General features: G+C 38.6%; 1 protein-coding gene across 1 annotated transcript in view; it reads right to left on the reverse strand.

Moving 5' to 3' along the window:
* Positions 1-621: 621 nt before the first annotated feature.
* nisch (nischarin) overlaps positions 622-12,714 on the reverse strand; it is a 35,574-nt gene continuing 23,481 nt past the window's right edge. Inside the window, exons 16-21 of the mRNA XM_053484006.1 lie at positions 10,054-11,313; positions 9,282-9,468; positions 8,912-9,062; positions 6,080-6,208; positions 5,025-5,186; positions 622-3,782 (exon numbers count right to left, since the gene is read on the reverse strand). Coding sequence (XP_053339981.1) covers positions 3,169-3,782; positions 5,025-5,186; positions 6,080-6,208; positions 8,912-9,062; positions 9,282-9,468; positions 10,054-11,313 — 2,503 coding nt within the window. The 3' untranslated portion in view covers positions 622-3,168. The remainder of the gene's footprint in view (positions 3,783-5,024; positions 5,187-6,079; positions 6,209-8,911; positions 9,063-9,281; positions 9,469-10,053; positions 11,314-12,714) is intronic.

Here is a 12,714-nt window from a genome sequence, read left to right on the forward strand (position 1 = left end):
TTAATCTGTTGGTTGTTATTTAAAAAAAAAAAAAAATTACATTTATAATTTTATTTACCATAAACCATTACCATGTGGATGAGATGATGGAATGAAGGACACTAGTTAAGCAGCCCCTTTAAGCAACATTGCTGTAATGGTACTGGTTAATACCTAATGAGACTTAATTTCCTGTTAAATACATAATTTAATGAATAACAAAACCTAGACAATAAATAAATAAATTAATCTGTAGCTTCAACAACTTTAAGGATCTAAGCGATTTTGGCAAGGCCCCCCCCAAAGATATTGATGGCTAGACACCTCGCCAGTCCATCTTCAAAACAGCAAGTCCTGTGGTATGTTCCTATTAGGCAGTAGTTAGCACCTACCAAAAGTGCTCTGAGGAAGGACAACCTGTAAACCAATAACAAGTCGCAGGCTCCCAGGCTCACTAATGCATGTAGGGAGTGAAGGCTAGCCTGTCGGGTCCAATCCCACAGAAGATCTACTGCAGCACAAATTGTTGAAAAGTTAATGCTAACTCTGATGGAAGGGTGTCAGGAGACATTAGAGCTAGCTTTGTACTGTATGGGGCTGCAGATGGGTTGAACCATATAGCAAGAATAAGAAGGTGGCCTGGTCTGATAAATTGCTTTATTTTACATCATGTGACAGCTGGGTTCACTTAGTTGCAGGGGAAATGATGGTACCCGGGTGCTATACGGTATGGGTAAATCTTCCTCTTTATACGGATTCAAGCACCTTACAGATTTTAGTTGTTCAGAGTACATGGAGTATTATTTGGACTCAACATTGTGTAATACAGGTAGATCAAGTTTATCAAATGCACCTACCTGAACAGCCACTTTACAGTACAGAATAACATTAACATACCAAAATGAAGCGTTTACACAGGACACATTCGGATTAATTACATTTATTTTTGTTAAAAAGAAAAATAAAAAAGCGGGGGGGGGACAACATAAATCCAAAAGTGCATGCTTTTAATGTCCAAGGCAAATAATGGCATAAAATCAAATTCATTAATGCATGACAAAAAATGTTCTATTTTTGTAAACCACAATGTACAACCTGTACAACTCAAAATGACTGTTTAAAAAGACATAATGCTTTAAAACATAAATCATATGAAACCATTCAATAATTAAAATCAACTCGGAACATACATTTTTTATGATATTTCTAATAAAATACAACATTTAATAACACATTATTCTGTTCAGTAATTTACATTCGGTAGATTGTACAAAGCAGCAAGTAAATAAAATATAAGCAGTGTGAGAAGAACAGCAAAGTTTGAAGGCTGATACGGAAAAGAAAATATTATACTCTTGTGGACTCTACACAAAACTTCCCAGGATGCTTTGTGTTGAAAGCGTAAGTAAAAATGAAACAAAGAACGTGTGTGTGCGTGTGTGTGTTTGTGTGTATAAGCTGGGAGGATTTTTCTTTTTCTTCCTTTGAACTACATGAGGATAACCACATCCAATGTTTTAGCTTCAGCTTTTTTAGCTTTAGTTTTCCCTTTGAAGTTTTTTTCTGTTATCCAGCATTTTTTGCAGCTCTAGAAAATGGATTTGGAGCATCTGGACTTTAGCAAACAGAAGACCCTCATTGTTAGTTGCACCTTCTATTTTATCTAAGACGATCAGTTACTGAGACTCAGACAAAACAGTGGTTATGATATTATCAGTTGTTATCTTTGCCGCACAGGTAGTGTTAGTATTAAAAGACTGTCAAAACTATACATTGTAGTAGCAAAATAAGCAAACATTCTAAAAATTTAGGTAGTTTAGTGATGGTTGTTCATGCAACAAACTGACATTCAAAAAAAGAGCATACTTGCATAATTGATTTCACTGAAGGTCTTGATCTGGCCCTGCTTAAAGTAGATTAACAAAATGAAGGAAAAAAAATCCTTAACATCTGTATTTTTAGATTAGCCGATGTTCTGGAATTAAAATTAGTTAATGTAGTTTAACATCATAAATAGCAAGTTCATCTGACTAATTTGCTAGTCTTCAACTTCAACTCAATCCAATTAATGGGGAAAAAATAAATAAATAAATAAATAAAATTGAATTCCCCCTCGGCCACGTTCACAAAATCCCCGCCCCAGGATCATAAATGCCCTGCATTGTTTGTCTTTAAAAAGTCTGACAGACAAGCATGCTGGACAAGAAGTTACTACTTCCTTAATAAATTAATTAACTTTTTACTTAGTGGTTAGCACTGTCACCTCGCAGCTCCAGGTTCTAGGTTCGACTTCCGCCTGTGGACTGAGTGCATGGAGTTTGCATGTTCTCCCGGTGCTTATTGGGTTTCTTCAGGGTACTCTGGTTTCCTCCCACAGTCCAAAGACATGCAGGTTAAGCTAACTGGTGTTCCCAAATTGCTCCAGGTCCCCTGTGTCCATGTACACAGGATAAAGCTGTACAGACGATTAGTGACTGAGTTACTAAATTCATGTTTCAGGCCAGTGTTTTTTTGTTTTTTGTTTTTTAATGATGTTTTAAGTATCTTCAGGTTATTTGTACAAGTAGGTCTTGAAAGACTAAATATGTTGTTTCATTTAAAGAAAACTAGTAAATCAGCTAGTTTAGTATAATTTCCCCTCAGGTTGGCAGAACGAGCAGTCATGTGCACTAAAAGTCATGATGACACTGGCGGACATTGTGTTTTGGATGTCTTTCAAATTTCCTGATCAGGTTCCCAGTTTAGCATGTTCAATGAAACAGTAATTATGGTTTTACTGCCGCTGTAAATAAACAACTGTTTAAAAAAAAGATTTAGATGTTAGTGATGTTGCGGTAGCATGAAACAGCAAAGACAACAAACTTAAAGTAGCTGATCTGATGTTATGATTTTCTTTCTTCCTATAGCTGTTTATGTGTAAGTAGTATACCCTTTGTTAAATGCACAGATGTGCACAGGTGCTATGCTGGTGTGTTCTGTCACTTTCAACTTTGTTGACCGTCATTATCATCATTTTGTGATAATGTCATATACATAGATATATATGTCAATATTATGTCATATTGCCTGATGCTGAATGCTTAAAGACTTCATAAAGAAAACTAAAGCTCAGACTAAAACTGAAGCTAAGACACCCAGTCACTTATTAGACATAGTCTTTATTTTTCCTTAATTACCTTTGGGCCTCTATTAGCCCGTAAGCTCCAGTGGAAGTTCCCGGCTGCACAGCGCTTCCCACTGGCGAGCCAGAAGTGAGATCAGTCTCTCCCTGCTGTCTGCGCCAGGGACAAAAATACACCACTGTACCTCGCTCTCAGCTCCATCACCACCCTGCATCCGTTTCCTCTCCTTCTCATCAGAGAAATGGTCCATGGTCAGATGGCACAGCAGATCAGGTCCAGGCACGTCATCAAAGACCAGTGTGAGCGCCTGTGGGTACGGCTGGTATCCCATGAGCACACGGTCCAGGTCTCGTATTCTGCGGGCGTCTGTGAGCCTGTATTTGTCTCTCTGAGGTGGCTCTTTGGCAAACTGGGGCAACGGGTAGCTGATGTAGTCCTCATCCAGTAGGAAGACATGTGTGCTGCTCAGAACGAGACTCTTGGGCTGCAGCTCAGTTCCCGCACCCAGACCGCTCTGAACTTGGAACACCAGCGCGTAGAAGAGGACGTTAAACGAGTGGGTAGGTCCTTGAGGTCCTTTCCTCTCCGCCGCAATGAAGGTTAAGTCACCGATCTCCTCCTCACTCGGGTAGACAAACTTCACACGGCTTGAGTGCACCAGCTCGTAGTTCTCCATTATGCCTATTTTCATGAAAGAACGGAATACAAGTGTAAGTTACACAGTGCCTGTTTTGAGACAAACAAACACAAAGGCTCATGTATCATGATTGAGAAAAATAGAGCACCCTGACCCTCACTCGCACGTGTAAAGGACGCATCCTGAAGCTTTGTTTCATTTGAATAAAAGTTAACTCCTGAATACTCCCGAGATGGCTAACCCACATTGCTTTGGCAACAGTTGCTATGTTTTCCATCTGTTCTGTTTAAGAAGAACTGACTTCTCACCTTGTCATCATATCGTATCACATCAAATCACAGCCAAAGTAAATTTAGATTAATACAAGCATGCCCAGACAAATGCAAAATAGGACACAAACAAGCAGACTATAAGCATACTCGATTACAGTAAATTTAAGCTCTTTTTTTGGCTGCTTCAGCTTTCCGATTTCTCTCTCTGCTCCAGGCTTTGGCATTAATGCTTGTAGACAAGGTTGAGAGGGACATTTCTTCGGATCATTGCTTTTTAATGCTTACTTTAGACTCGAGTCTGCAGAAGTATGGGCGCCGATACTGGCAGAATTTCTTTTTATTTCATCATGCTTGTATGTACAGTCATTTTACTATAAAGCTGAACCTTGATGTAAAAAAATAAAATAAAAAGATTTTTCTTTCATTCATTATCTATACCGCTTAATCCTGTATACAAGGTCGCAGGCCCGGGAGCCTATCCCAGGAGACCTAGGGCACAAGGCGGGGTACACCCTGGATAGGGTGCCAATTTAATCCATTGCAGGGCACACACACATATACACTCATACTCAATCAAACTGATCGAAGTGTCCTCATGTAAATATACCCTGCTTGTAATGTAGTACTCTGCAAGTAATGTAGTAATAAGCTATATTAATTGATAAGTTTTAGTTGGAAACAAAAGAGTTAAAATCTTAAAACGGCAATACGAAGATTATTCAGTCTGTATTTTTTTTCCTATGATGTCTAGACAGATACAGCCAAAGCTCACTCACTGGCTAAGACTTTAGAAGCTGGACATACCGTTTTATCTGTCCAATTATACAGAGACACAATTAGGAAGCAAGTATGAAACACTTTATGTTTTTCAGCAAGTTAGACCATGATTTTCTAGCCATGCCACTGTTCACAAATTGTTGCCATCAATCAGATACAATTGCAGTTATGTATGTGTTATCACCTGTGTCATAAGGAACAGTCTAGAGAGAGTTTATACAGAATATTCTACTGTACCTGTGCTCTTCTTGCCGAACTGCGTGTAGAAGTCTTGGTCTGAAGGCTCTGGTGAAGGTGCTTTTTCCAGTAAAGACAGCACACTCATCAGCTGCTGGAGAAAGTGGTGTGTGCTGTAGCTGTCTCTGGTTAGGCATGAGATGATGTGCTCTGGAAAGGAACCTTTAAAAGAAATAAATAAAATATATTTAATTAAATAAAAAACTAAAAAAAAATTGTGACATCTTATTCTTTGGTATATTTATGTTTTTGTATCACATAAAAATAAGTTTTATTACATACTACCTGACAAAAAAAAAAAAAGAAGCATTTTAGAAGGGTCAGATTATTGGACTGTATTAAGAAAAGAAAACAACTAAAGTGAACTGGGTTAATACCCTTTAACATACTATCCAAACCTGCAAGGATGGTGCTGAACTGTCAACTTTGTGCAAAAATTGTGGTAAAAAAAAAATGAATGGAGATCATTTAAACAATTGAAGTTACATGGTTAAAAATTCAAAAGTAAAAAAAAAAACAAGTAGCCACATTTAATAGTGAAGGCAAGAGCTTTTCCATTCACAACCAAATTGATGAGAACTTGCAGGATTGGGACAAAACAACTATGTGGCCATAAAAAAAAAACATTTGCATGAGCATAATCATTGGACAGTAATTAGAGGAGCACATAAAGTGATGCACCCATGATGCACAAGCCTCTGTAGCAGTGTTATGATCTGGGTTGCTTCAGTTGGTCAGGTCCAGACTTAGCGACGCAACATAGCAATAAAATAAAGGTCAGCTGATGGCCTGAATGTAATGATTGACATGAAATCTTGAAGTAGATCTGATCAAAGTCATTTATCCAAATGTCATGTAACCACATCGGGCTATGGCCATAATTAATATACAATTATAACGCATCAAATGTTCTTCAGGTTAAGCATATGCTTTCTGTGCACTTCCTTCACTAAGATGCTTTTTAATTGCATCAAATGTCTTTACAAGACTTGTGCATTCCTTGATTATTCGAGGCCTATATGTCCTACTGTTTAACTGTCTACATCTCTACTCACCCACCACTCTGAAGTACTGGTCAAACAGTCCCACATTTACACTCTGGAGCTCATTCAGTTTCATCGCAAAGCAAAAGGAGATAAGGAAATCGGTGTCCTTGTGGTCTGACGGGTGCCAACTCCACATCACTGCATGAAGAAATGGTTTTGTGGTCATTTGTATGTTCCTGAGTTTCAGTTCATAATTTGCGTGCAGATTGTTTGTGGAAACTAGGAATAATCCATGAAATAATCAGAATTACTCATTAGCAGAGACCTAAATTTCAAGATGACTATATTTACCATATCTAAAGGTCTAAGTGTAATGTCTAAATCACTGTTTGTAGTGCCACTGATGGTGGCTACGAACTCTAAAGTCGTGGCCAAAAGTTTTGAGAATGGCACAAATATTAGTTTTTACAAAGTTTGCTGCTAAACTGCTTTTAGATCTTTGTTTCAGTTGTTTCTGTGATGTACTGAAATATAATTACAAGCTATTCATACATTTCAAAGGCTTTTATTGACAATTACATGACATTTATGCAAAGAGTCAGTATTTGCAGTGCTGGCCCTTCTTTTTCAGGACGCATTCTTTCATAATCACTTCTTGGAGTTTGTCAGAATTAGTGGGTTTTGTTTGTCCATGCGCCTCTTGAGGATTGACCACAAGTTCTCAATGGGATTAAGATCTGGGGAGTTTCCAGGCCATGGACCCGAAATTTCAACATTTTGGTCTCCGAGCAACTTAGTTATCACTTTTGCCTTATGGCACAGTGCTCTATCGTGCTGGAAAATGCATTGTTCTTCACCAAAATGTTGTTGGATTGTTGGAAGAAGTTGCTGTTGGAGGGTGTTTTGGTACCATTCTTTATTCATGGCTGTGTTTTTGGGCAAAATTGTGAGTATTGAGACGAGAAGCAACCCCACACATAAATGGTCCAAGGATGCTTTACTGTTGGCATGACACAGGACTGATGGTAGCGCTCACCTTTTCTTCTCTGGACAAGCCTTTTTCCAGATGCCCCAAACAGTTGGAAAGAGAATATGACTTTGCCCCAGTCCTCAGCAGTCCATTCGCCATACTTTCTGCAGGAGACCAATCTGTCCCTGATGTTTTTTTTTGGAGAGAAGGGGCTTCTTTGCTGCCCTTCTTGACACCAGGCCATCTTCCAAAAGTCTTTGCCTCATTGTGCGTGCAGATGCGCTCACACCTGCCAGCTGCCATTCCTGAGCAAGCTCTGCACTGGTGGCACTCCGATCCCGCAGCTGAATCCTCTTTAGAAGACGATCCTGACACTTGCTGGACTTTCTTGGACGCCTTGAAGCCTTCTTAACAAGAATTAAACCTATTCCTTGAAGTTCTTGATGATCCTATAAATTGTTGATTTATGTGCAATCTTAGTAGCCACAATATCCTTGCCTGTGAAGCAATTTTTATGCAACGCAATGATCGCTGCATGCGTTTCTTTGCAGGTCACCATGGTTAACAATGGAAGAACAATGATTTCAAGCATCACCCTCCTTTTAACATGTCAGGTCTGCCATTCTAACCCAATCAGCCGGACATAATGATCTCCAGCGTTGTGCTCGTCAACATTCTCACCTGAGTTAACAAGATGATTACTGAAATGATCTCAGCAGGTCCTTTAATTACAGCAATGAAATGCAGTGAAAAGGTTTTTTTGGGATTAAGTTAATTTTCATGGCAAAAAAGGACTATACAATTCATCTGATCACGCTTCATAACATTCTGGAGTATATGCAAATTGCTATTATAAAAACTTAAGCAGCAACTTTTCCAATTTCCAATACTTATGTAATTTAAAAGCTTTTGGCCACGACTATTTATCATACAAAAAAGAACATTAGGAGCCATTATTCAGTCACAAGTGATTTGTGCAATTTGATTTATACGCTCAAGTATTTTAATAGAGATACTTTGTCATTTTACCCTGTATACCAACACAATAGATTTGCAATGCAGCCCTAAAGTGTAGACCTCAAGACATTTAATAAAAATAATGCATTAACCATTTAAGACAATACGAAGACCCTCCATTTACGCATGCCCCTCTATAAGAGCTTAGCCAATTAGCTCTCTTTAGACCTCCGGCTGCGAGAGGTTACAGCGTTACTCGGAGGCCAAAGAACATAGTTGAAAATATTGGAATTACACTTATTAAATGGATGCAAAAACTGTAAATGTAAAAGTCATGGGGATCACCAAACTGAGATTTGAACTGTTTAGCGGGGCCTTTGTTGTAGCCAACTTCAGATGCTATATTTTTGTAGGTCATTCTTTCTTCAGTTTTGTCTTAAGTAAAAAAGTGAAGGTCAAGAGCCTGCTCAGGTGGGTTGAGGTCAGGTGACTAACCCAGCCAAGTTAAATTTCTTTGACTTGGGGTGTTTTTACAGCACATTTTAGATTAATATTCACATATGAAATTAGTTTGGCAGCATTCGACTGAATGTGTGCACAAAGTATAGCTCTTTAATATTTTAGAATTTATCCTGCTACTTCTATCAGCAGTCCGATCATAAATAAACACCAGCAGCCCAGATGTGATTGGCTGTGGAACATAAGCCTTCCTTATATTTTTCTGATAGGTCTGATTTTATTTTATTTATTTTTGTCAAATGACGGCCTCCTGCACTTTCATTAGTACCTTTTTTTAATGTTCCTATGAACAGCAGGAGTACCAAATGCAAATTAAACACAGGGAATCAATGCAAGATCTTTCATCTCCTTAATTTGTTGTGAATTAAGCAACCGCAATATTATATTCATCATTTATCAAAAAAGGAACGAGAAAAAATAAATGTAGACAACCAAGTAAAAATCTGGCCACTCACAAGCTTGATCGCTGAGTGCGGACGCAGCATCATCCAGGATAAAGTAAACAGCTTTGGTAGACAGCATAACGCAGGCGGTCAACTCCACATCAGGGGATTTGTAGAAAAGCACAGAGGTCCAAAGCATGTGCTTTAGCTCTTCATTCTCCACCTAGAAGAACAAACACAACATTTTCTTTTGCAATGTAGTCGGTGTGGTGACATATACTTTAATAAGGATACATATTATAATTTTGACATTCACCCCAAATTAACAACTGCTTTTTGTAATGTCATAGCTATTTAAATCTCAAAAAAATAAACATAAAAATCAAGCAATGCACAAACTGGAACCAGGCTTGCTTCAAGTAATACACACTGCATAGCATACCTCTGCGATGTTGTCATGGAAGAAAATTAGAACCTCCTTGCCCCTCAATAAGGACAGGTGACGCAGGGCTGAAGACAGCGATAGGTGGGACGGACACTGGTTTTCATCCGACAGCTGCTGGATTAGCGAGTCTCCAGGGTTGACCAGAGACAAGGTTAAATGGGGTTTCTGTGGGTCCTGAGGAACACTTCAAATAAAAATAAATCCTGGTTAGATCAAAAGAGGATGGTGATTCTTATCATTAAAAAACACAAGAAAGTACATAATTCATTCTCATTTTATCTTAATAGTTTGTCCAGCAGATGGTACTACAAAGCATTGACAAATGGTAGAAGCCAAAATGTACGTACAGTAACTGTGAAACCATGAATCTACGTCACAGTCTAGACATGTTAATTCATATCCATCCATCATTTACCACCTTCTAGTCTTAACCAAAGTCAGATATATGATTCTGCTGATAGAGAAAATAGTGTATAACTGTATACCTCTCAAATTGTGTTAGGTCCTATCATTCCCACAAGTCACCTTTTAGAGATTTCTGATATTGTGTGAAATTTTCAATGCTTCTATTGGTCCTGTGTCATACGTCTTAAACAACCCCCTCATTCATTACCATTTTTAATAATACTTCCTATGGCTCAGAACATGTGCTTTCCATAATCTGTTTTTGGGTCTCAATACGACATCATCTCTTTGTTCTCCTTGGAACATGTTAAATGGCTACTGGCTCTTATTAAATGGCTGTTAAACATGACAACTATTTCCTTACCTCTTTTTCCCTGTAGCTTTGCTAGGACTTGCAATGTTTGCCGTCAGTTGGCGTTTACTCGTCTGCAAAAGCGCGATGGTCTTGATATCTCGAAGGCTGGCACGGAACTGAGCAAACTGCTTCAGAAACAGAAACTTGTCATGGGGGAGAGCAAAAATGACAGCTAGGTGTGCATGCCCTGCCATGAGCTCTAAAACATGGCCATCACAAAAACAATGGGTGGCTGAACTGCTTTGTCCAGTTCGACTTTTCTTGGGGTTCAGTAAGGTAGATGCCAGTGGAATTCTGGTGAACTTGGTACAGGAACGTATGCAATTTCCGTTGGGTTTTGATGCCATGCCAATGAAATCAACCTTAAGCACGCAGAGATGTCGTGCTGTGAGGAACAAAAGTAATGGGATGGAAGTGTGGCTTTCATATACTGGAGATAAAATGTCCGAGGGAATAGAGCTGTTTTGACTTTGTGGGGGCAATGACGCATGGTCCAGAATGTGAGCTATGTATCCACCTTTTACTCCGCTATCACTCTCTTCGATTTCCCAAGAATTTAGAAACTGCTGAATAAACAACTGGATGTTAGACTGTTCACTGATACTTTCAATTTGTTTTTTATCTAGAAGCAAGTTCACATGGGAATGGATCTCTTTCAAATGTTGTCCATCTGAGAAAAAGAAACACCGCATGGTGCTAGACTTTGTCCTTAAGAAGACGCAAGTGTCTGGAACATCAAACCGAAATGCCTCAATGTCTGAATATGGCACCATCAGTGCTACTTTAATACTGTCCATTAGCTCGTCCAAGTTATGTGGTTTCTCTTTGGACCGTGTCTGAAAAACCACCAGTGCGTTATCCGTTGCAGCCAAACAGCACGGTATCTGATTCAGACCTCCATCTTGGCCCACACTGATGCAGTGAGACCACACTATCAGACTGATCTGAATGCTTGAGCTTTCCACATTCTCAGATTCATTATCCAGAAGTGTGGAAGAGGAAGAACAACCCATGATCTCATCATTGTGATCTGGGCCCATCTCAAAGTAACTGCCTCCAGAGTCAGGACTGCCCTGCTCAGTCACATCCACAGAGGAGGTCCTGCATTCAATGGATGTTTTATTCTCCATATGTTTTTGCCAGATTAAATCAGAAAGCCGAGTAATGAAGTCCAAATTCGTGGTGGTGTAGGACAAATAACAGAAGGGTAGTACAGGTGTGGAGCATCTGCTGGTCCAGGATTCCTGGTTTTCTTCACAGTAAAAGCAGCTAAGAGACAGAAAGGTTTGTTTTAATTAACAAACTAAGACACAAAAACAAGCACAAGTACTAAATTTTTGGGGGGTTTTACCATTTTACATCATGTATTTGACAAACTGTATTTGTAAATATTTGTGTATTGATTTGTTCATACTTTTGTACATCCATGGTCAATACGACCATGTTTAATCCTGAACTAAAGGTAAGTAAAGTATGTAAAGTTTGTGTGTCCCATATATGTTGCCAATATATTACCAAAAGCATGTTGACAGCTGACCATCACACCCATTTGAACATTCCAGATTTATTCCCCCTTTGCTGTTATAATAACCTTTAATCTTCCTGGAAGCTTTGCACTAGAAGGTCTTGGGCAAAATGTGTTGTTCCAATTCATCCAAAAAGGTGTCAGGTATTCAGTCAGGTTGAGGTCAGGGCTCTGGGCAAGTTCTTCGATCTGGGCAAGACACTCAATCCTTAGCAAACTATGACATTATAAGTCTTGTGGAACAGCGCTGGGCTTTTTGGTTCCAATAAAAGTTTTTATCCAATAAAAGTTTGGTAATGCTACAGTACACAAATACATTGCATACAACTGTGTGCTTTAAAAAGTTGAAGAAGGCCCTCATCATATAGGAGTGATGGTGAGATATCCACAAACGTTTGTCTAAATATGTTATTGCTGCTATTGTAATTATGGGCTTTACTGATATGTCAACAGAAAGTTCACATTTTGCAGCTACTACTGTTAAACACTTGCCATATAATTAATAGGCTAATGCATTAGTTTCCTTAACCTTATTAGGTCCAAATGATAAACTACAGCAAGGTGGGCTTTAAAAGCCATGGCTGACTATTACAGTCTAAGCCACCACATGATTGGCAAAAAAAAAAAAAAAAAAAACATCTGTTAAGATTTTTTAAATAGAAATACAGTCGCATTACCCATGGAATCCAAAGCACTTTCAACATCCATAACTCATAAGAGCTTGATTGTTTCTGGAGCCTTTACATCTTTCCTTCTTCTCTCTATTCACCTGCATTTTATTTTTAATACATTCCAACATTATTTTGCTTTATAATATTGTTCAGCTCATGGACGTCTGTGAGAGATATCGAGTGGTTATTATGCTCTGCTACATTCTATGGTGATCCGTTTTACAGCACACTGTACTGCTGCTATAATTCACGTTTACAGTTTGCATATTACCGCACTTTTAAAACTACTAAAACACTTACTGCACACTTGAGTATCTGTAATGAAAGAATTGCCTTGAACATGGTTTCGAAACTTTATGATGGTTGTCAAATATTAAATTTCCCATTAGATTCATCAAACTTTGTGATTGCGTTTAAAGTTGAAAACATCATGCAAAAAATAAGTGCAGCGGGAAATATGTGTAGTTTATATAT

Source organism: Clarias gariepinus, chromosome 23 (assembly GCF_024256425.1).
Source record: "Clarias gariepinus isolate MV-2021 ecotype Netherlands chromosome 23, CGAR_prim_01v2, whole genome shotgun sequence".
Classification (NCBI taxonomy): domain Eukaryota; kingdom Metazoa; phylum Chordata; class Actinopteri; order Siluriformes; family Clariidae; genus Clarias; species Clarias gariepinus.